The sequence below is a fragment of the Microchirus variegatus genome (assembly GCF_963457635.1).
Source record: "Microchirus variegatus genome assembly, chromosome: 20".
NCBI classification, from domain to species: Eukaryota; Metazoa; Chordata; class Actinopteri; order Pleuronectiformes; family Soleidae; genus Microchirus; species Microchirus variegatus.
This window is the reverse complement of record NC_139821.1, coordinates 17891059-17916902: the sequence shown is the minus strand read 5'-3', so window position 1 is coordinate 17916902 and position 25844 is coordinate 17891059. Positions and strand designations below refer to the sequence as shown.

Here is a 25844-nt window from a genome sequence, read left to right as displayed (position 1 = left end):
AAAAGAGAGGAGATGGGGGACGCTCTGTCTTCTTCTCAAGCTTTGGGTGAACACTTGCTGACCAAATAAATATCTTCTGATCATTTCAGACATGAATAGAGAACAAATTGCATACATTTAATATAGGTATAGGGGATTGACTACCTTGATCTTATTACTGACTCCACTAACAGACCTGACTGACTGATAAGGGAAGAAAACTGCAGAAATAACTGTGTCTGTGGGAGAGTGTCTCTGTGAGTAATGTGAAGAGTGTTTGGAAGAGTCTGAAAGTTGTTTGAAGTGTGATGATAATTAAATTAATGTATGGATAAAGTTTGAATGAAAAGAAGTAAGTGTTCATTTGGAAATGGTATTCAGCTTCAAGGTGGTTATGATGGTGTTGACATTTATTACTTTTATATGTGAAGTTAAGATAAATAAAGTGGTCATTTACAGCTGATTGGATTAAAATCAAAAGGTAGATTAACAGTGTATCACTATTTAGTGACTCAAGTTTTTGCAAATTTTGTAAGTTTACTGATGAATAGGGTGCAAATAGCAGCTGGACAATTAATGTGCAGCTAGACTGCAGCTAGAGAGTTTTGGGTGTGGTCTGGAGCAGTGTTCTCTGCGCTGGCTCAGGGAGAAATGAAACTTGAGGACTCTCAGTGAAGTAGGAGGGGCTATCCATGTTATCCTATCATCTTGTTCTCTGACATTTGGTCACCACCCCTGGTGCTGTGCGGCCTCAGTCTCCACTCAAAACTTTGAGAAGGGACAAAACAGGATTAAAGCGACTGTTTGTAAGCTACACTTACAATTCAAAAGTGGAGAGTTATTAATAAGATTTGGATAAAGAAATTTAAATTGGACATTTTTAGCAGATTTAAGATATATGCATATAGATTGATATATTAATTCTGATATTTGGGCTATTTCTCATAATTAATTGTATTTTGCTGTAGAATTGAAACATTTACCAACGAATGCCTAGTTTGAATAAAATTATGTATTTAATTTAAAAGTTTACAGGAATAAATATCAAGATTAATTGGTCTTTAAGAAACATCCTGACCTCATGAAGGACAGTCAAAATATGTCAGAAAAATGGGTCTAATGGATAGAATTTGTCTGGCCAAAAGGAGGTACATTTGATTACAGGTAAGGATCTAAAATAGAGAGCCAACATGCACCCACCAGATAGACGTTCTCCGGGTTGGTTACTATTTTTTAATTAAAGGTAATGAGGGTCGTTATGGACCATATACACTTGACCTTGTGAGGCTGATGTCCAGACTGCCAGACATTCATGAAGGGGCAAGTGAGTGGATGAGAGCATATGAGGAAATGACAGTGGAAGAAAATCTTGCCACGTGAAGGAAATGAAGCTGTGTGGACTTGTGTTCTTGAAACATCAGCAGTAGAGAACCTACTGCACTCCAAAGGGAAAGGCTGGATGATGATTCCCATTGAAGATGAGACTAACTTCAAACTTTGTCAAAAGGTGATGTGGAGAGGATTACGAGGCGAATCTCCCACTAAGAAGACCCAGAGGTGTTAAAGAGCGAACATATCTTTGAGATGCAAAGTAAGACAGTGCAAAGAAAGCTGGCACAGTTCCCTCTTTGAGGATTGTCAAATGCCAGTAGAAGATTTAAGTTCCAGTGATGAACAGTGACGTTGACAGTGTCACATACAGCAGATGAACAATGAATGAAGGATGCTGCCACATCTATGCTGTGGATGTGGTGAGACTGGAAACTGCAGGAGTTCATGAGCTGACCCTGATTGGGGAGAATGTGGTTGTGGAGCTCAGCCTTCTCAACGTGAAGGTGTTAGTCCAATAAATTTGTGGGGAGAATATTTCTATTAGGGGGAACTTTTGAAAATGTGACGACCAAAATCACCAAAATTTGGCTTCTGCCCAAATTTTCATTAATCAATGGGAAAGAACTGTGTGAAAAGTACAAGGTTCTAATTTCCTCTCTGGAGATGTATGTTGGTGGCTCATAATTTAATTTTAAATTATTTTTATTAGACCATTCTACAATAAAAGGCGATTGTATAATTGTGGACATTTAGTTGAGGATATGCACAGTTGGAATCTGTGCGAGGGGGGAATGATGGACATACAATTTGGAACAACAAAATACATTTTTTACATTTTTGGAACAATTAAATACATTTTATGGAAGTTATGAGAAATGATTTCATTTGAAATGAGGAAATAATTTAATGCATTTGTATGTTCTTTGTTGGTAGTTTAATACGCCACTGAGAATCCCATTACCAGATCGAGAGTTTAAATATTTAGTTATGCATTGTGTAGGCATTAGGAACAATAAAGTAATAACTTCTGATAGTGATGAACCACTGTAGTCATTGGATTGAAATAACACCATTGGACAACCTTGGAGCAGAAACAGTTGAAAAAAAGGAGCAGAAACAGTTGATAAAAAGGATAAGAAACAGTTGGGAAAAAAATGAGTAGTTGATGAAATATGTTTGGGAATGTTTTGAATATGATTTATTCCAAGTTTAATCTCCAAGCTGGGGGATTAGGTATATTGGATGCTGTAAATTGAGATGTGAGTGTGGAAGTGAGTGGTTGTTTGTCATTATTGTTTATCATTATTCAAAATCAAGGTTTGGTTTAGAGAATTAATGACAAAGTTAAATGAAATGTGTACAACCACTAAACTGAATTGAATACATGTTTGGCTACTTACAACCATGAATTACTGCATGCTAATTCACACCAGTGCTAACACTGCATGAAATGCTAACAGGTCGACCTATGCTAACACAGCTGCTGAGAGGACCCATGAGGACCCACTGTTTGAAAAAGCGTGATGTATTGAATTATATAACAGCATTGTCTTTATGAAATAACCCACATTAGATGACTGCCCTCCATAGGCGTGTCCATAGTTTGTTTACTTTCAGAAAGATGGTGGAAGCTCAGCTGGGGACAAGGAAGTTGAGTGACTGATGCTGCCTGTGAATCTGTCTACCCGAGGGGAGGTCCAAAGGAAGTGGACTGAGCCAATGAGAGAAGGAGCCTGAACTGTGATGAGACCATCATCAGCAGTCCAGTCTGGAGGAGCATGGGATGGTGTCAACTAAGCCGGTACAAGGAAGTGGACGACAAGATCAAGAGCAGCATGGGGTCTGAGAGTAATGCAAATAGAAGGAAAATCTTGAAGGGCAAGAGAGCAACAGCTTGAACAGCAGAAAGTGGACTGTGGTTCCTGAACATGACAGAAGCAGGATTCACTGAGTCAGCATACACTGGACATTACATTATATTATATCGCAGTGGGAGGCGATGCTACTGAAGTTTCAACATTTAAATAACATCGGATGACAGATGTGTGAATGTTTAGATATAGAAACTGTGTTTTTATGTTTTCTTTATTTTTATTAGGTGTCTTTTACAACATGGAGATTTGTTTTGTTGGAGTGTGATTTCTAACAATAATGTTTTTGATGTTTGAAATCTTCAGTGTTAAAAGTGTGTTAAATGACTGATTGGCAAAGAGTCATTCAATTAGAGGATAAATATTAATTGTTCATTTTAAAGGAGATTTCTTATCCAGATTGGCTAAGTGGATGAGAGTTTCTCCAAGCTAAGTTTAGAAAGGTCTCCTAGTCTTTTTCCCACCTTTTAGGATGGGTGGTTTTTCTGATTGGGAGGTAATGGCTGATCTGTGGGGTTCCCTTACATCTACACTCAAAAGGAGATTTAGCTTACAGGAGTGTGACTGGAAGGGAATCTGACATGGGAGGCTAAGTGTAGCCAAATTTGATCTGATTAGGATAGGTGAGTAGGTTATCTAGTCTGAAATAGTTAAAATAATGTGTGAATAGGACATCAAATAGGTAATTACTTAATTAGCTGATCTACCAATTGAAGTTTTTAAAATTAGATTCTTGAATAGGATATAATACCAAACAAAGAGGACTTTGTTGGAGTTCACAAGCAAGTGTGATTATGTCATATGCCAAACAACATTGCTGTGTTAATTATTTTGTATTTCGGGACTCTATGAAGTCCCGAAGGGGGGAATGAAGTGTCTTAGATGAACACATTAACACAGCGAAATTCCACCTCAAATGCTCAAGGCCCATTCCGCCACACCAAGGAGCACAAGGCTCCCCAGGATGTGAGGAGTCCTGGTGCTTACGCACCACATGGCTACAAGGTTCCTCAGGATGGAGGGGAGGCTAGGTGCACATGGTTACAAGGGAAGTCTGCCGGACTGACTGGACATTGCCATGTATGGGCCTCAGTTAGCCAGCACAGGGATGCAAAGGTTAACATGTGTTTTGTTTATGCCGTGAAGGGGCAACTATGCGTGACTAAAGATAGAAGACCTTATAAGGGCAGGAGGTGATGTATAGTAGGATGGCTAAATTTCCTATAAAATGTATAGTCTTGCCGACTGTTGGGCAGTGCTTCTGGAGAATTCGGCTGAAGCGCTCCCAAGCAACTGCAGTGCTCGGAAATGACACTTGACTTGTTACAGAATAAAGATCTCTTTGTTTGGTGAAGTCTTGTGTCACGGAGTCTCATTCTACATCATCATTTCATCACCTGTTGTTCTCAAGAACAGGGAAGCCTGACGAAACTACACTTGCATCTGACTCACGTTTTCACTCACTAACCTATTCACATTTGTTCTCACTTACCATATACAGCTCATACTTACAGTATTATCTTACTTAAAAGTGCACATTCCTCACCACCTGCATAGAAACGTAAACCGCAACTGACAGGAACTCACAGTCCATAACTCACGTTCAAGTCATTTCGTAGAACACACATATATACATCGTTTCTCCTAAAACCAACAGGGCCCCTCGCCCCCGTACCACAAACCGTCTAAGGCGCGAAAGAGCACAAAGCAACAGCACACAAACATGTGCTAAAGCCTTCCTGCGCACCCACATTTCTCCTATAAGAACTTGTAACTCTGCTGCTGAGTTCAGTCTTTTGCAGTCCACGTTGGACTCTGTAAAACTCTGTTCTACTCCGTTCAATACATTTTACAAAGACAACTTTGAACATCTCTCAAATTCTTCTCTCACCCGGGGTCACACGAACATTTCCACGACAGTCGCTACATTATGCACACATTTGCTCTTTGTCCCCAAACTCTATAGGGATTTGGGTCATGATAGTTTGTCTTTATCTTTAAAAAAGTAGGTCCTCAAGGGTTATTTTGTTTTCTCAGCCAAATGATGGCCTTCATCACTTGCATTGACAAGTCATTGGACATGACAATTTTAGTGAAAGGCTGCCCGGGTGAGGACTTTATCTGCTTGGTGGGTTAGGGTAACCCTAACCCTAGGGAACAATGAGGTAACAGCCCAAACCTGGCCATGAAACTGCTTTTTAAATCAAATCAAATCAAAATCAAATCAAATCAAATCAAATCAAATCAAATCACCATAGTCTTATTTAGATTTGAATCACATGATACTTATGTGTAGAAAAAATGCTCACCATTATTCCCTGTGCTCCACTTCAGCATGAAGTCGACGGCGTATATGGCCCGCGATGATGGGTAGGCAGACATCCCATATGGAGCAGGTCGAGATGAAGCTGCATGGAAAAGCTCCTTGAAGGCTTTGAACAACTTTTCCTACAAGAGGGAGGGAGGGGGAGAGAGATCTGTATTGTTTACACAGCACTTGAATCTTAAACCTTTTAAAGTGCGTCCACACCGATGCAATTTTGTCAATGTGAATAAATTACATACAGTCAATGAAAAGGTAAACAAGTGGGAGGGAGAACGGGGCCAAAAGTGAAGAATGAGGATGTCTGGACTGCAATGACTAATCAATGAATTGACTATTATTAACCATTGACTAATCAAAAGTAGTTTTATTTAACTGAAACACTTTCAGAACCATTTCAGATTTTTCAGCTTCTTAAATGTGAATATTTTCTGGTTTCTTTGCTCCATAAAACAAAGAAATATACCAACATTTTATGACATTTTATGTTCCAAACAATTAGAGACTTAATCTAGAAGATAATCGACAGATTAATAGACGTATGCTAGCTTTAGCATTAGCCGTAGGTGAGGAGCCACAGTTGCGTTTACTCAAGAGTGTAACGTGATTAAAGACAAATGATAAATCAGTGCAAACTAGAAAAGCACTCGGAGAGCACAGACCTACGTCAAGGCAGCTCAGCCCCTACAAAATAGCAAAACAAATAGTGATAGCGTCTGCGGATCACGCCCAAAATGTAATAATTGGGACCAATCCTGGTCCCATTGCAGACATTTCCTGAAAATCGGTCCGCGACTGTTTGAACAGACAAACAAACTCCGGCGAAAAACATCCCATTCAAACAACAATCCTATGGCGCCATCTGCTGGTTATAGAGGCAAGTGCAGCGGAAACAAACAAGCAGACGGACACACACAGAGCCGCCAAAAACAATACTATGGAGAGATTAGACATTATGGGCGCGTCCACATGGACACGGGTGTCAGTGAATATGCAGACAATGAATACACTACTTTATGAAAACGATGATGTCACAGCCCCACCTCTCTCTCTTGCTCTGACATTAGAAAAGACACTAGATATCACTAGTCCTGTCCTCAGTGACACAGGGGTGAAGAAAAAAAGAATAGTTGGTGATTGACAGTGAAACTGAATTGTAAAATAAGTGGAGGAGAAGATGAAACCTATTCTCACAGTCACTATTTTACTTGAATGAACAGTTTAGTGATTGACCAACCAGGTCGTTTGAGATCACACCCCTGTTTTAAAGGGTTGAATTCAAGCATCCATTTCATTGTTCATTTGCAAGCTTTTCCAGCACCTTTAAACTATTTTAAATGACATATATTATACCTAAAATTCTGATTTTACTTCTTTAAATTGCATTAAAAGAGTTACTGTCAGCCAAACTTGCGTGTCATAACAGGCTTGGGTATAACAAAAGGAAAATGCAGATGTTTTATAGTTTAAATGTCACTTAGTTTTCATTCTGTAACATATTTGCATTTCTCCATCTACATATAAAACCACTGTGTCATATTTCCCATTTGTTAAGAACAAAATACAGTTTTAATACAGAATTTATCCAAAAATATCCAAGCACTTTCAAGAATTTCAAGCATCCGTATGTATGAACTATGAACATCTATCCTGAGTGATCCGATTACGATTAGGTGGACAGTGTTAATGAAGATTATTCACATCTGGCATGTGTCCATAATATATGGCAGTTATTTCTGTATTTGTGAGAACAATATTTCTATTTTTTTTTTTCTTTTTTTTTCGATTTTACAGTTTGTGTGGGTAACCAGTGAGAAAAAAGAAAAGTAGAGTCAAAGCACTACTTGCGCTTCTGTGGCATGACACAAGATTGTAAATATTAGAAAAAGAAAAAGAAATGATATGTTGATCACTTTTAATATTGTTAATATGGGCGTAACCCATTTCCAAACTGCCTCCAAAATATGTTTTTATGACTGGATTTGAGGATGCAGTGAGTGTTTTCACTATCAGACCTGTGCTGAGATTGAAAAAAAAAAATCTGGAATTATAGACTTAAAACTTGTAACCTACAGTATGCTCCTGCAGTTGAAATGTAGAAGTTATTAAATCCTTGCACTTACTTCGACTTCCTTCCATGGATATTGTGGGTACTGCTTCTCAAACATGGGGATGAACTCATCATAGTGGATCTTTAAACGGAAAAGACAGGTATTTTAATTATCACACAATTATCATCATTATCAAATACTTATCCAACATTAGCCATCTTTCCTGCTAAAGCTAAGAATAATAGCAATACGCCCAACTCCTATAAATGCCTTTATTTGATTATTGGCAGTCAAGAGTAATAAACTGTTGTCCCTCCCTTGCAGGGACACCAAGCTGAGAGGCGGCACCTGACAATGCCCTAGTATGCACGTGTCTGCCTAATTTTCAGGGGGGTTGTGACTTTAAAAGTTTGGAAAGCATTGGAATAGATTCTGTTGATAACATATATTGAATATTGCAAGTACCACACAAGAACATACCTGCTTCAGCTCTACACCGTCTGCATAGTTCATGACGGTAAAGTGCTTCTGATAATCATCAAATTGGCTCATGGAAAAAGGCCTGCATACAAAAAACAAGGATGAAACCATTGTAGACATCCTCTATTTGTGATGATGATGAAATACATTATGAGGACAGCTGTCTTTGTATAATATTTAACAAAAAGGACACAAGCTTCATTAACGATCAAACTGTACTCTTTATTTCAATAACATGTTTGCTGTTTGTTTCTCGCTGTTTTACAGCCTTTTCCAAAAGGAAACTAAGGTTTGTGAGGCTTTGTAAACTCACCACATCAAAGCTCATAGAGAAAATCTGTGATTTTACGTCACATAACTGAGTTATTGATCCACTGCTGCCTCCATCAGTAAACTGATAAGACTCCATCAGTATAATAAGACTGACTGTCTTATTTTATGACTTTGGTGTTATAAACTTATAAACTTACCAAATAAGGCAGCAGTAGACCTGTAGCTGTCGAGTCCCTGAGAGCTACAAACACTTTTTTATGGACTTTTCAGGAAAGAGGGATTTCTATAGCTAAACAAACTTTAGTTTCCTGTTGGAAAAATCTATGGACATTTAGTAGATGAGTCCTTTGTTACTGTTGTCTCTTCAATGTTTCATAGACAATGGAAATTAAATGTGAGGTAATCTCTTCAGTCTGAATGGAAAAGATATACGTATCGCTGTTACTGTATTGTGAGGGCAGAAGTTCAATAAGGTAAAATGTCTTATAGACAATAACAATAACTTTAATATGTATGTGTTTACATACACTATGCCTCTAAATATACTGTATAAATACATGCAAGTTGTTACCTGTTGGCAAAACGCAACCAGAAGACATTGTATGCATAAAGACGCAGAGGCTGCACAGAGCGCAACATCAACATATAGCGAATGTCAAACTTCACCAATCCCACCTCCTCCCTGTGGAACAGTACTGGATCTTCCAGGTACTTGCACACCACCTGGAAACACAAAGAGAAAGGTCACAGGTAGTTAAAGAAAATGAGTTCACTCAATGTTATATCTAACAATTCAATGTTCACGATATGCTGTTTCCAGTCCACTGTGTGGGGGATGTGACATACAGCATGGCAGGAAGTAGAAACCAGAAGTCCCATAGTGCCAATGCACGTGATGTTACATTACATTACATGTCATTTAGCTGACGCTCTTATCCAAACCGACTTACATTGATACATAGTATCTTACATAGTAACATTAAGGGCCTTGAACCCCAGCCCTCCCACCAAGGTCTGTGAACTACAACCACTGAGCTATACCAGCTATGTTGATGTGCCATCAAAATAATCTTGGAGACATTACATGAAGATTTAAATCCTACATTTTAATAGTATGCATCACATTAAGTTTATAACTGTATTTATCCAAATGAATGGACATGTACGTTAAGTGAAATGCATAAATCTAATTATTGGGCCTTAAAATGACGGCTACAGGATAAAGATGGAGGATTAGCAGCAGCAGAACGATGTCTGCTGAGTTTGAAGATGCCTGAACACCATCTCTGGGGGAGAGGTCTATCCTCCTCTTCGTGAACTTGGCACACATTCCCTGTCTAAGAGACGCTGTACTTCTCAGGCACCCTGCCCAGAGGTTTCTCAGGCACTTTGAGGAATTTCAAGGACAGTGCAGGTGCCTTGAAGTCGTTTTCCAAAATTTTCCCCACCGGAGTGAACACAGTAAATTATGAACTTTAGATAGAGCTGGTTGACAGGATGCTAGAAATACAACCATTTTTGTTTACATGTCCAGATGTCTCATGTGAATGTATTTGCTTCTTTGTTTTTTAAACCCATAATCAACTCTTTACACTTACCTTGTGAGATACCTTTTATCACAACATGTATAGTGTGTGTGTGTGTGTTGGTACCTTTGGTGTACTCTCTCTCTGTCTGATGATGTAGTCCAGGTTGTTGGTGATATGGGTGTCCAGTCCACGAGCCAAGTTCCAAGGCTTACAGATCCAGTGGTTATCCTCGCCGCTGAAACAAACACCCACAAAACTGTTAGCTCTTGTTCGGTCCTGATCAGAATTTCATCAAAGAACTGTGAACCCACCACTGTTGTCTCAGCTGATAATTCTTGACAAACTGCGGCAGCTCTGTTTGGAGGTTGAAGGTCTCTGGTAGCCAGTCAGGACCTCTACCACCTTTCACTCTGCGGGCCACAGCGGCCAGACAATCCTTCACTGTGACAATGTTCTCACATGGAAACTGGTTCAGCATTATCCGTGGTCGCTCCTCACTCAGTTTCCTGTTAGAGAAAGGGTTGGATAATAAAGTCCTTCTCGAGATTCAGAAAAATAATAATATTGAAAAGTAGTGAGTCTGTGCATGGATTTATCATTTACAACTTCATTTTGACTTATGAATAGAAATGGGTGTCAAAAACCAGTACTAAATTGGTCCAGTTATCCTTTGGTCATTATTAATAATGGTGCATTCCATTTGTGGAACTCGGAATTTCTTGACACAGGAACGCTTTCTGAGCAACCTCACCAACCTGGACATGGGATTCCAAGATGGCTGCCACCATATAAACACTGCTACTTTTACTGTTAATAGTACGCACGCACGCACGCACGCACGCACGCACGCACGCACGCACGCACGCACGCACGCACGCACGCACGCACGCACGCACGCACACACACACACACACACACACACACACACACACACACACACACACACACACACACACACACACACACACACACACACACACACACACACACACACACACACACACACACACACACACACAGTTTTCAAGGGACATTGCATTGACTTAAAACATAGCTTCACCTCCCTGTGAAGGGAGGTTTGTCCCCAAAACAGTTTTAGGTCCACACAACATTAGTAATACACGCACACGCACGCACACGCACGCACACACAAACACACACACACATACACACACACACAGGCAGTAGTATTAGTGCAGTTCCCCTCCGGACCACCAGATGGTCTCGTTTCCTTTGTGATCACAGCACACACTCCCATAATGCACCTCTTCCTTTCGATAGGACTATCAAACTGTGTTTTACTCAAACAAACGCTTTCTAAAGTGTGGTTATTTGGTTCAGTTGTTTAGTTTTACTTGTGTGTGACGTCACTAAAACTAGCGCGTGTTCGATGACATTTATGAAGTTTCGTCACCGTCACTCACTAAGCTGAGGAGCTCGCACATATAGTTTGAGCGCCTACAACACGGCCGATCCTTTCGGTTCATGAATGTGATGATTGGATGAATCACGGACTGATCCGTGTCAGGTGCTGCCTAACTTGTTACGCTGTGCGCCTCAGCCTTTCTGATCATGGATCTTCACTGCATTGTAAACTCACCATAAAGGATATAATATGAATAAACTCTGTACAACAGACTCCACGCTTGCTTAGAGTGAAGTGGTGGGTATTCACGTTCTTTGAATAGAGGCGATGGGATCATAACGTAGTGATTTCTTATAATATATATATATATGTGTATGTATGTACTACGTTATGTGCTTATGGTTTTATTACATTATGAGTATGGAGGTAGATGTGTGCCTTTATTATTCAATCCAAAAAAAAGTTTGCTTCAATCAAAATATATATTTTCAATCAAAAAAACCTTTTCAATCAAATAAAAAAAGTTTAATGCAAACAAATATTTGAATTGCAAAATGTTTTCTTTGATTGAAGTGAAGGTTTTTTTGTAAGTAATGTTTTGTGTTTGGGTAATATAATGGGTAGGACATTTGTGTATTTATAATTCAATCAAAAAAGAAGTTGTTTCAAACAACAACAAAATAAGAAATCAATAAAAAAAAAATCACTTCAATCAAAAACTTTTTCAATCATTCGATTGAAAATGTTCTTTTTATATATTTGAAGTGATTTTTTTTTTTTTTTGAATGAAGTAAAAAAAAATTTTAAGTCTTTTTTTTATTGAATCATTTTGACACAAATATCCCACAGTGGGCGGGTGCTTCCCCATTGGTCAGACATGTTTGAGTGACAAGTGTCTACACGTCCTTCTGACAAGCAAGTCAGGGAGCAGTGATGGAGTGGAGTTTTTTGTTGTGTCGTGATAACAACAGTGAGTGAAACAACAAGTGTGTGTGCCATGTTAAACGTTTTTCACTACATTCAAAAAAATCACTTCAGATAAAAAAAAGTGTGTTCAAATGCAATTTTTAGAGTTTCAAATACTTTTTTTTTCTTTGATTGAAAAGGTTTTTTTTTTTTATTGAAGTGATTTAAAAAGAAAATGTTTTTGTTGTTGTTTGAAGCAAACTTTTATTTGATTGAATAATAAAGACACAAATCTACCTCCATATATGAGCTGATTATTACATCATGAACTTTTATTACATTATGAGCTGTTATTACACAATGAGCCATTATTACATTATGAGTTGCAACTGTAAGCTCTTTTGGCTCCCAAGTGGATTTTTTGTTGCTTAAATTAATTTATTACTAAATTATGTGTAAAATGAATAACTAATGTAAAAAAAAAAAAAGATACAATATAGCAAATGTATATTATTTGTATGGCTTTATTAATAAACTTAACATGGAACTGGCTGATGCTGTAGACGCAGTAGGAGCAGCAACAGTTGCAGTAGACACACTAGCACCTTCATTAACAGCAGGGTTCCTTGCTGGTCTTTTCTCCACTAATTGCACTGTTGGATGAACAGTTCTCGTAGGGAATATTTGAAGGGACAATCTGGGCTTGTCTGGGAACATTTTTTTATGGACATAACTCAGAATGTTGCCATTGCCCCATAACATTACACTGCAGCCATTGCTGCCTGTCACGATCCCCCGGACCAATTATGAACCTTTATGAAGCCATCTGCTTGCAAAAACAGCACACAGAGAAAAGCCTAATCAAAATGATAGTGTCATGGATAACATGACATTTTATTTTAACACACACCCCCACGCACACACACACACACACACACACACACACACACACACACACACACACACACACACACACACACACACACACACACACACACACACACACACACACACACACACACACACACACACACACACACACACACACACACACACACACACAATTAACATCCCTGCCTGTTCCTGGGAACCAAGGTCATCTTTCCCAGCTGCACAGGTAAAGCTTAGGATGCGAGCACCAACTATGGTGCTTCAACAATTAAATTTGGTTCTCCAACTTTATTTTTCCTCATCCAACACCTTACTACAATTTTTGCCAGTAGACACTCAAAAATTATCAGAGATTAGGGAAAATAAAGACAGAATAGATAACATTGTCAACAATCAGAATAATAAAGCACAACGCAGTAATTAGGGGATTAAGCCATATTAACCCTTTTAACCACAGGGATCACCGGTGACACTGTGGCGCATGTGTATTTCAAATTACAGTAACTCCTCGCTACTTCGTGCAATTTTAATAATTCAAACTGCCCATGAAAATATATAAATATATCTATTATTATGGTTGCTAAAACAGGAATGCAAACTTGTCTAATTCATTAAAATATTCACTATGGTTCCTGAGACAGTGATCAATAATGTGTAGAATCCAAATTTTGGCTGTGAATTGAGGACAGTAATATTTTAGTATGTTATTCTCCTTGATGTGGAAGGTAATGAACAAAAATACTTTTAACCTAGTATGACTGTCTGTTTGAGAAAGCCATGTGAGAAAAGTTATTGTTGACCTGCTTTACTGCTATAAAAATGCTCCACTAACAACCTCTATATGTCTGACTTTGCCAGACTACCACTTTACTCTGTATCATCTGAACTCTTTGCACTATGACAGTTTGTCTCAGTCCTCTTTGATACAGGATCCATAATCATAAAAACACAGGCTTTAATTTATCCTTGATAATTTGAGTTGATTTGTTACCCAGGCTGTGACAGGAAGCCAAGTAATGAGGTAAAAACAAAAGACTTTGGCAAAGCAACGCTGTCTCATGCCTCAGTTACTGGGAGACTGCGCCCAAACACTGGCATATCTTATTTTATAAGTCTTTCTTGAAGGGTCTACTCCCCCCTGCTCCCTTATCTCCCATATCTCCAGGCCTATATTCAACCACTGGCTCCAATGTGCCAAACTCACTGAAGCCAGGAAGAATATGTTCAAAGGTTTGACTGTGGACATGAGCTAAGAACACAGTGAACTAAAAGCATTGGGGAGTGTGAGCTGTTTTATCACAAAATAAGAAAAACAATTGGACAAGTTCCATCTGCTGATTATGTGAGTTTATATACTTTTATATTTGTGTGTTCTTACTTGTATGTAAATGGTACATGGTTTGTAATATAAAGCAGCTTTGAGTTGTCACCAAGACTAGAAAAGTGCAATATAAATTCACTTTTGCCATTCACCCATTCACTCACACGTTGATACAGCGAACCTGTGTGCAGTGCATTTTCTATCACTTATCTTTCATGCCCATTCACACGCTGCCGGCAGGAGCAACGTGGGGTTAACCTCTTCTTCTTCCCTGACCCTCTTTTTGGAGACTCTGCTTGAAAATGACATGTCCAAACTAAATATAGCAAATCTCTGCAGTTACAAGCTCTACATGGATTATCTTGGTATTCCACCAGAGGTGTAAGTTTCACTGTAGATGCCACTGTGTCAGAGTAAATGCACATGGAACACAGCAAAAATGAAGGATTTTTTTCTCTCGCCTAAAGAAATATTGCATTTTAAAGCAAATATCACCTTTAAAAGCTTAAAAACACATGGAGGTCATGTAACAACATGTGAAATGCATGTGAACCACTTCATTAGCGACATAAATGCATATGACGCATTTGTGCGGACATTTGCCTTTCTCTAATCAGAACGATCTAATGTCACTCTGTAATGATCACTCAGACCAGGAATAGTTCCCAAAGCATGCTGGGAAGTGTAGTTCTTCATTAGAAGTGGTTTTGTTCCGGTGGAAATAACTTGTTTTGATAAACAGCAAAGGTAAGACAACATTTCTGCTTGTGTTTCTTGAAAGTCGGTTGTTGTTTTGCTCTTATGTTGAGGCTGGATCCGTGAATCTTGGTCGTAGAGTGATAAAAGTGTTTTTTTTGTTTACATAATCATGCTGACGCTCCGGTGCCGCTTTTCATTGTGTGCGCTGTAACGTTTTTTTTCCCGCTCCTGCTGTTTGATCCATCAGTTGTTTTAACTGTGTTTGGTGAACATAAGAATGGTTTATATGAGCTTTTAGCGGTTTATGACCTTTCTGTGGGTATGCAGCATGTTTGTGTTTGTTAAAGTTAGATATGGTTTTATGACGCTTTTGTCGCTGCGTGTGACACTGTGAAGAAGACGTTAAGTGTCTTGCCCAAGCACACACCGGCATGTAGAAAAGCCCATAGCGAACAAAAAAAGTGTATTTGCGTTATTCTCCAACATTTAGGAAGGACATTTCTAAAATCATAGGAGTCTGGTGTATTTTATATTTTGGATTTTATATTATACAAAGTAATTGTTCTGAAAAATCACGGGAGGGGTCAAAAAGGTAAATGACATCATGTCACGTTAGCCCTCAACAGAAAGGGTTTAAAAGGTCACCATCCATCAAACTTTTTGACGGGGGTGGTGTATAAATATTATGTTATAAACTATTTATTCCTTCTTAAAAGGAGCAGAATATGTGTGACACAGTTGGAAATGTATGGCTTTGAAATGGCATGAAATGGAAAGCACAAATGTTCAGTTAACTGCTTTAAGGTCTACAATTGTACCAGGTTTATATCGGTAGGTAATGGAGGTTGTGATATCAATATCAGTATCGGACACAAAAAGTGATATACTGCCATCTCTGTTTTTTACGGAGATCCATTTATACACGTACAGTATACACATGTTGTGTTTGCGTGTGTGTGTGTGTTTCTTAGATTCTAACCTGTAGTCTTTGATGTGATTGTAGGCCCAGATAATATCTGCCTCCTCCTCATCCTCAGTCAGCTGGAACCGCGGGTGAGTCAGGTTGTTGGTCACCTGTGACATTTCAGAGTAAACTCTAGAAAAAAAGCAAAACAAATATCAGTATATATAATATCAGTAAATATCAACAACTAACTATTTATATATATATATATATATATATATATATATATATATATATATATATATATATATATATATATATACATATACATATACATATATATATATATATATATATATATATATATATAAAGTTTGGATACCCCTGCACATTTTCTCAATTTTCCTTTATAAATCATTGGTTGTTTGAATAAGAAATTCCAGTTAAATATATCATATGGGAGACAAACACAATGATATTTGAGAAGTGAAATAAAGTTTACATGATTTACAGAAAGTGTGCAAGACTCATTTAAACAAAATTAGGCATGTGCATAAGTTTATGCACCACAAAAGAATAAAATTGTGCACCCTCCTTTTGCAGAAATAACAGCCTCTAAACGCTTCCTATAGCTTCCAATTAGAGTCTGGATTCTGGAAGAAGGATTTTGGACCATTCTTCTTTACAAAACATCTCCAGTTCAGTCCGGTTTGATGGTTTCCGAGCATGGACAGTCCGCTTTAAATCACACCACAAATGTTCAGTAATATTCAGGTCTGGGGACTGAGATCATTATATTTGTTCCTCTGCATGAATGCTTTAGTAGATGTTGAGCAGTGTTTAGGGTCGTTGTCTTGTTGAAAGATCCAGCCCCGGCACAACTTCACCTTTGTCACTGATTCCTGGACATTGTTCTCCAGAATCTGCTGATATTAAGTGGAAACCATGGGACCCTCAACTTTAACAAGATTCCCAGTCCCTGCACTGACCACACAGCCCCACAGCATGATGGAACAACCACCAAACTTAATTTTCCCAAAATTGATTTAGCTTATCATACGGTGTTTAGCATTTCCCGAAATAGCGCTATTCATGAGACGCCACATGGCCGCGCTTTGGTGTGCTTGTATATAGCCGTGACATCACTCAAATTTTCTCGGCTTTCTATGGCCTTAAAGGTGAAGTAAGTATTTTAAAGTGCCATCTAGAGGAGAGGCTGAAATTTACAACAAAGAACTGCTCCTTTGCTCACCCCCTCCCTTCCCTGAGCGCTACGGTATCCGCAGCTGGTCAAATGTCGTCCTCGTCGTCTTTCTCCGTGTCAGCAGATGAGGTTCGTGAGGAGGGAGAGGGCGAGCTACCGCGGCCGTAGCAGACGAAGCGGAGAGAGTGGAGGCGGGACTTCCGCTACAAGTAAAGAGACGCTTGATTTGTTCTCTTGCGTTTGTCCTTACAGGCTCCGGTAGAAACATGGCGTCTCGCTGCTAACAGTGGCAATGCAACCACGGCCCGCGACCATGTTATTTTACATGACTTTTTGAAACACTACGAAAATGAAACACAAACTATTATACAGCGACTAGACAATGCAGGAGCATTATATGCATAAAAAAGTGGATTTTGGGTTATATAAACCCATAAATACTACACAGTGTCCCTTTAAGGATGGTTTTACAAAAATGAAACTCCATTAATTAAAAATAGAGAATATAAAGATCTAGAAATGTAGAATTGAGATTTACAGGCGTCTTTTACTATTGTGGAAATTGAACAATTGCTATTTGGGCCACAAAAAGTGCTTTTTGGGAGTATTTTTTTGTTGCAGTACCACAAGTGGCCACTGCAAACGAATTGCGCAAGCCAGAGGGGGTGTTTAAAAAAATAAGTAAAATAAACAGATAATATAAAATATATATCTAGACCCTTAAAGGGACAATGTGTAGTATTTATGGGTTTTTATTACCCAAAATCCACTTTTTTATACATATTATGTGCTCCTGCATTGTCTAGTCGCTGTATAATAGTTTTTGTTTCATTTTCGTAGTGTTTAAAAAAGTAATGTAAAATAACATGGTGGATTTTGGGTCAGATAAACCCATAAATACTACACAGTGTCCCTTTAAAAGGAGGCTCCACATTGGATCTGATAATGAGCAGAATGACGTCATTAACTGATGCAGCAGGTCAGCAAATAAAAACAAGATTTTTTCAATCAGTTATATTGTATCCTAATATATGTTCACTTATTATCTATGCAGCTTACATGTTCATTCCTTTTTATAATATTGTAGAACATTTCAAACTTCAAAGCAACCAATTTCAATGCTCGTTAGTCTTCTGTGAAGAATGTGCTGGCAAAGGTTTGGATAAAATATTTGGTTTCAAATAGTACAAATAGTACATGGAACCCAGCTGTAAACACATGCTCGTGCTAAATTATATGCAAGTTCAGTCATAAAGTGAAGTGAAATGGCTGCTGTGGATGATTAATACAGAGCTACTGAAGTCTAGACTCTTACTTGAGGATTTTGTCCGTGGGCACAGAGTAGGGTTGGATTTCCACTGGCAGCTGCTCCTTGTTCTCCTGTAAAATGGTCTGAAGTAACACAGAAGGAGACATTTAGACCTTTAACAACAGGAAACAACTGTTCATTTAAAAAAGGCGTAACCACCGTAAAGAAAGGTAATTCATATTTCTTGAGACTCTCTGGGAGGCTTGTTGTCTTATCCTCAAGAACAGTTATTAAAGTTACTGATATATGTGATGATAAGATGTGAAGATAAACATGTTGTGTGAAAGAATCTGGAGCTGTTAAACTACTTTTAACACATTGTTGTTGTTCCTAATAATGTTGATGAAGAGTCTATCTATTCATATATTTATCATAAAATATCTATAGTATTTTATGATATTTATATGAATATAATAATAATAATAATGATAATAATAATAATAATAATAGTAGCAAGCTTTATTTGTAAAGCACATTTTCAAATTACTACAATTGTTTAAACCAAAATACAAAGCAGAGGATAACAATATTATAATACAATATATATTCATTCCCATAATTCATAATTCATTTTCTGCCCCTTTGCAACCCTTTGTGTTCATTGCACTTCAGAACTGTCCACTTGTGATTACGTAAATCAGGGCTGGGTTTTGCTATGGGCAATGTGGGCGACCGCTCAGGGCGCAATCATGTGAGGGCGCACTGCGCACGACACGAGCGCCCTCACGTCAACTTGCTGCGGGGAGTCATAAAGGTTGTGTGTGTGTGTCAGTAGAGGGAAGGGGGAGGGGGGAGGGGGGAGGGGGGAGGGGGATCAACTTGTGACTGCAGTCTGCAGAGGTTGGCATGGAGGAGAGGGGCGAGGGATAGACTGATCCCGGGCCAGACCACACAACACAAACGGCTTTCATTCCTAAAATGAACGTAGATCCATATACCTACATGTAATTAACTGGGTGATGTGAACAATGAAAAAAAACATCTGTGCAGTCGTCTACGTGACTCACGTGACTCCGCTTGATTGACGGGCAAACGGACGGTGTTTGCAAAGGTAATGCGAGAAAAAGTTCATGATGTCGAGACTTCATCCTAATTATCATGGATAAAAGACCAAAGAAGCTATCAGGTGCCCAGTTTAGAAAAAGAAGAAGAGGAGAAACTTGCAAAAGATAAAGGTATGCAGATTTCAATGAGTGAAAGAAGGCGAGTCAAGTTTTAGGTAGTTACTGCAGGAATCTTTTATTTATTTATTATTATTATTATTATTATTATTAGCTTTCTTCAGGGAATTTTCAAGCATGTTCATTAGATCCTGTATGGATTTGTGCAATTTACTTTGACGTTTATATACTGTACTTTATTTATTTATCTTGTTTTTTCTCTGTTCTGGTTACCTTTTTGTATTTGAGATTATATATAATAAAATAATACATATTATTTTGACGTAAATCTAGCCAGGACTGGCCCTGACGTTAAAGTTTTGTATTTATATAGCGCTTTTCTAGTCTTGATGATCCCTCAAAGCTGTTTTGCACTACAGTTTTGCCATTCACCCATTCACTCACACTTCCATACAGCACATCGATGTGTGTCTCTCCACTTTGATATCCATTCACACGCTGTCGGCACAGCCGTCAAAAGTGGGGCTAAGTATCTTGCCCAAGGAAACATCAGCATGCTAGCGTGATAGCGGAGCCGCTTTCAAGCTGAAAGACGACTCACTCTACCACAGAGCAGCTGTGATGTTAATACCCATAGTGTGACCCATACCCATAGTGGTCTTTGACAAAATATCCTGGTGTCCTGTTAAATGAATCAGAGCAAAAGTCCTCACCTCATAGTACAAGTCTGGAGGTTCAGTGGTGGCACTGCTGACTCCTTCTAGATCCGTGGGTATCCATGGTAACAAACGGCAACGCTTCACCAGGGGGTTCGTCTCCCCATATGTGTAATCACGGGTGACTTCATCTGTGGAAATAATATATAGATAGAATAACAATCAGATGAGTGGAAATAATGTTTCATCAGTGACTTCCACACTCACTGGATCCAACTGAACACATGATGAAAGGGCCGCATATGCAGGCCGTATTATGCCCAGGTCTGAGGTAGAGTGCTGTTATCTGGTATTGCAATGGCTAACAATGGCTAGCCCAAGATACATTTGTTTTGCAGTGCAAAACGCTAACACTCAACTCAACTTTATTTATAGAGCGCTTCAGGCAGCAATAGCTGGGACAAAGTGCTTAACAATACAATAAATAAAACATGGCACATAAAACATAGGAAACAAAATAAAAACAATAAAAAAAAAATATATATATTAAAACTATAAAACAATAACAAATGTTTAAACAATAAAAAACAATAAAACTATAAAACAATGAAAACAATAAAACATTAAAACAAGAGCAGAGTCTCATGCTGAGTTGAATGCAGAAGAATAAAAATGGGTTTTAATATGAGTTTTAAAAATGGACAGTGAGAAAACGCTATATTTCGGTACATTACATGTGTGTATATATTCTCTATGAATAGATTCTGCATGGATTTGATTGTGTGCGCAACTGTGTTTATTCATTCATTCATTCATGAACGCAGCACTAGCTTATAGAAATGATAGGGATAACATGTCACAGGATGTTTGGGGGCGATGGAAATTAAACAGAAGCCATATAATACAGCGGTACTAGCGTCAGCAGAGAACGGTAAGTGGAGGAGAAAATAAAATGTTTGAGGGCGCACCATCATCTACGAAATCCACCTGTGTGCCTAACCCTAACCCTAACCCCATTACATTTGCTATTTGCTTTCTTGAGTATATTTTTAGAACAGAGTTACTGCCTCAGAAGATTATTTTCGTGTCAAGCTTATGGCCAAGAAGACTGCTTAATAGTAGTGGTTATGTGGAGTACTAAGTGGACGAAAGATTGCTGCTACAGTGTGTTTCCTCTTGTCACCTCTGTCCTGCAGGTCGTGTAGTGGCCATAGTACAGTGTAGGTGAGCTGGCTTTGTATGTGGAAGAAAGGAGCCATGCCACAGCTGGGCTGTTCAGAGTGCTGCACCTGGGAGCCAAACTCATCCATGATGTACCACACAGGAACCTTTTCCTCTGCTGACTGCACAGGAGTAGAAAAGGAATAGAAAAGAGGAGGAGAAGTGAGGAGGACGACTGACATGACAACCAAGTCCTATGTTAAATATAAAGTTATGGCACTATGACTCTGACTGAATTTGAATGAATTTACACTTGCTTTATGATGGTGAACATACCCCTTGAGAAAGGCGGTAGGTCTGGTTGTACTTCCACATGCACTCCATCACAAGCTCCACCGTGTCCGGGTCAGGGGCCTCGCCGTGGAAGTCTACCCCCATGAGGGCCGCCATTCTGGGCAGCAGGCCTGGTATCTGCTCCAGCTGCTGACGGGCGTGATCCACGCGATATGTCCAGGCATGATCCACCAAGAAGACACTGCAGGAAGAGAGAAGCTCAATTTTACCAAGACCAGTCCAGTCAGACTTAATAATTAATACAAACATTTTCAGAGAAATCAATTAGAAAATCCGAAAAACTGCACTTAAGCACACACTAAACATCCTCCGCTGCCAAACGTCATATGTGAATTATTTGCATATTGTAATATTTTTAAAATATTGTATATCGATTTTTGTTCATTAAATAAATAAATGAAAAAGCAACACACGCATGTTGGAATCAGTTCATAGCTTTACATTTTCTTCAGAGCTTTATCAGGGGTGTCAAACTGTTCAGTCACGAAAGATATCTATGATCATAATCTAAGTAAAATTGCTATCAAAAAATCTAAAAATTGTTTTGATGTGATCCTTTGCCCCAGTGAGGCTAGGTTCAACAAAGACATAATGAGTAAAACTGTAGACAAATTATGGGTGTCGGGGTTACACAGAGGCCTTTGTGATCTGCCAGTTTCAGCTGATCTATACTGAGTAGAGATTTTAGATATTTCCCTGGTAATTGTTGGAGATAAACTTGAATATTTTAGTATACTTACATTAGCCAAAATGTTTCCAACAATAACATTGTTGGAAACATATGTGAACATTATGTAAATTAATTTATAATGTATGGGGTTAATTTTTCAAATGTTTTAACCACTTCTTCCCTGACCCTCTTTTTGGAGTCCCTGCTCGAAATTGACATGCCCAAACTAAACAGAGTAAATCTCTGCAGATAAAAGCCCTATGTGGATTATCTGGTATCAAAATAAAGATAACACTTGTGAGATTCCACCAGAGTAAATGTACATGGAACACAGCATAACTGAAGGATTTTTTTCTCTCGCCTAAAAAGATATTGCATTTTAAAGCAAATATCACCTTTAAAATATGCAGTAGGAGCTTAAAAACACATGGAGGTCATGTAACAACATGTGGACATGAGTTGTGCAAAGTCTGATCCTGCTGAAGTGAAGCAGAGTGAAATTACAGAGGTTTTAGTAAAGAGATGTCTGGGCGTTCTCACTTTTGGCACAGCTTGGCACCATCTGTGCCATTTGAGATTTCTTAGGTACCAAATTATTAAAAACCGATTTAATTTTATTTATATGTTACTACAGATCTAAAAAGAAGTTGTTTTGATAAAAAAAAAAAAAAGTATGATAACTCGCTGTAAATCGATGCTCCCTGTGCGGTGCGTAATAACAACTCTGTGGCTCTGCAGCATCTTCAGTTACGCAGTGCCATAGCTTTGGCTCCGGTGCCGCTTTTCAATGTGTGCGCTGTGACCTTTTTTTTCCACTCCTGCTGTTTGATCCATCGGTGTTTTAACTGTTTCGTGAACATAAGAATGGTTTTTATGAGCTTTTAGCTGAGTTTCTGACCTTTCTGTGGGTTTGCAGCATGACTGTGTTTGTTAAAGTTAGATATGGTTTTATGACGCTTTTGTCGCTGCGTCTGACGCTGCCCCCGATCCTGGGGGCAACCGTGAAGAAGAGGTTACTGCTGTTGTTTAAAACAGGTCATGGTTCCCTTAGTATTCTGTAATATTAGACAAAAGTCAAAATATTATTATTATTATTGTTATTATAGAGATGCTGCAAAAACTTAAAAACATATAGCAAACTCCCACTCTCATTAGCTAATGCTGTACGTACAATCACTTAGACAAGGCTATAAGACTATATTAGGATATAAGGCTCTTAACACCCACACAACTTGTAATTCATTCTGAGAGTTATTATTGTTATAACTGTTATTATTATTATTATTATTATTATTATTATTAATAATAATAATAGTAATAATGCAAGTTTACACCTTTTGTGTTAAGAAACTTGACAAATGCTTCTGAGTCACTAAAACTTTTTTTTTTTTATTATTATTAAATTAAATCTTCTTTTGTTTATTGATTATACATTTATAATGAATTTATTACCTACTTCAAACTATGCAGAATGTGAAAGACAGGTCAGAAGTGCTATTCAATAAATGCTTATTATTATTATTATTATTATTATTATTATTATTATTATTATTAATAATAATAACATTTGTTACAACCGTTATAAATGATCACATTTCTAGATTTCAAAATTCCTAAGATCAGGATCAGCCATAGAATATTGGTTGTAATAGAGTTTTGATTGTTTCTTTTTCATATGATTCAATCAATGATAACAATAATAAAACAAAAAAAGAGAGAAAAAAACTGTATCGCAGTTTTTTTTGCAGGGATACAAAGTGCTTTAAAAGGAAAAAAACAATACAATCTGGTTATTAATACGCTAATAATATTAAAAAAAAATAATGCATCATACAATACTATAAGTGTAAATCTTTGACTGCAGTGGGACGTTTGTGTCCTGTGGCGCCCTCACCTGTCCGGCTCAGAGGCCTGCAGTCCACTGTCCCGGGTCACCACCACTTTACAGCGGGTCACAGCTCCGGGATTGTCCTTCTTCTCCTCATTTTCTCCACTTTCCTCATTGTCTTCCTCCTGGAACTGCATGATTCCAAAAACTTCCCCAGCATCGTAAATCTATAGGAAAAAACAAACACGCTTAATTCACATTTCATCAGACTCCATTGGATAAATAACTGATAACTGCTTGCCGGTTTCCCGCAGCAGACTCGTAGTAACCGAGCTGGTTAAGCAAGTTGAAGGTGTTGTCAATTGCACTCTTTAAATCGACATTCATGACAAGCCACATGTCAGACAGCAGGAGCGATTTTAAACCAAATAACCTAGTTTTTCAGCGTGATATTCTTTCACGTATTCCTATTTTACAAGGGCGGGCCTTTTCTTCTTAGTAAACAGAGCTTAGCAGCTTTCTTGTTTTATGGCGTCTGTTAGAAGTTATTACTATTTACTGTAGTAGTATGTAATGTTTGTGCAGCAGCGCCCCCCAGTGACTCTCTGTGAATCTCCAAAAACACAAACCTCGCGGGTGATTTTGCGACGCAGACTCCTCCAGTAGATCTCCGGGATTCCAGAGGCGCGTAGAGCCACGGAATACAGAGCCATGAAGGAGGAGAACTGCTCCTCATCATCCTCTTCCTCACTCCCATTCACATTCACACTACTTTGCTGCTCTGCTGACATGATTCACGTGCAGAAGTGCAGGAGCAAACCCGGAAGAAGAGCGTGACACTTCTACCCGCGTTGCATTGTGGGAGACTTTAAAGGGCTCCCTCAAGTTTCTCATTTACAAACACTACTGGGAGCACACACATACACACTTATCCAAAAATAAATAAGCTTAGCACAAATTGTAAGCAAATTTGTGTTGGGTCGATTATTAATTTGTTGTAACAATGCTTCTTGGCAATAAAGCCTGTTTATTTTCTGCCACATTTGCAAGGAAAATGCATTTTCTGGTTGAGCAGCAAGAGTTGAGTATGTGGGTTGCGCCCATGGATGTGTTATAAGAACTGGATAGAGCACCGCACCTTTGGCTCCCTTCATTCCTATGGAGCTGCGCACCTAGAAAATACAACATTTTGCTGTCACAGAACTCAGGGATAGTCAGTTATATATTATTGTCCAAGATCAATTATATTATATAATATTAACCATGAATAGGATTTTTTTCCCAGTCTTCCAGCATTTGTCAGCCAATGTGGTTGTGTTGGCGACAGAGTAAGGTTAATTGCCAAGAATTCTGCAAAACATGAAAGGTAACATACTTTATATGTCAAAAAATAAAATACAAAATGTGTACCTGAATAATAACAAAAAACATATGTATAGGAATGTGTGTAACCTACATAAAAACTATTCAAAAATAATCTTGCAGAATTAATAAAAATACTATATGCATTATTATATATGTACAAAAGATTTAATATATACATAAAACTATACAAAAATGTATACTTGAATATAAACACAATATATTGACCCAAACTATATACTGAAATACAAACC

The 25844-nt window shown here is 38.3% G+C and overlaps 1 protein-coding gene across 1 annotated transcript in view; it reads right to left on the bottom strand.

Moving 5' to 3' along the window:
- The window catches only part of ttll12 (tubulin tyrosine ligase-like family, member 12), a gene marked incomplete at its 5' end in the record, with an annotated part of 30829 nt that extends 5810 nt beyond the window's left edge, over positions 1-25019 (bottom strand). The window contains 13 exons of the mRNA XM_083907048.1: positions 5492-5630; positions 7629-7697; positions 8037-8118; positions 8881-9032; positions 9962-10073; positions 10150-10344; positions 16001-16117; positions 18445-18521; positions 20273-20406; positions 21399-21558; positions 21713-21911; positions 24295-24455; positions 24858-25019. Coding sequence (XP_083763174.1) covers positions 5492-5630; positions 7629-7697; positions 8037-8118; positions 8881-9032; positions 9962-10073; positions 10150-10344; positions 16001-16117; positions 18445-18521; positions 20273-20406; positions 21399-21558; positions 21713-21911; positions 24295-24455; positions 24858-25019 — 1759 coding nt within the window. The remainder of the gene's footprint in view (positions 1-5491; positions 5631-7628; positions 7698-8036; positions 8119-8880; positions 9033-9961; positions 10074-10149; positions 10345-16000; positions 16118-18444; positions 18522-20272; positions 20407-21398; positions 21559-21712; positions 21912-24294; positions 24456-24857) is intronic.
- Between the last annotated feature and the right edge of the window lie 825 nt (positions 25020-25844).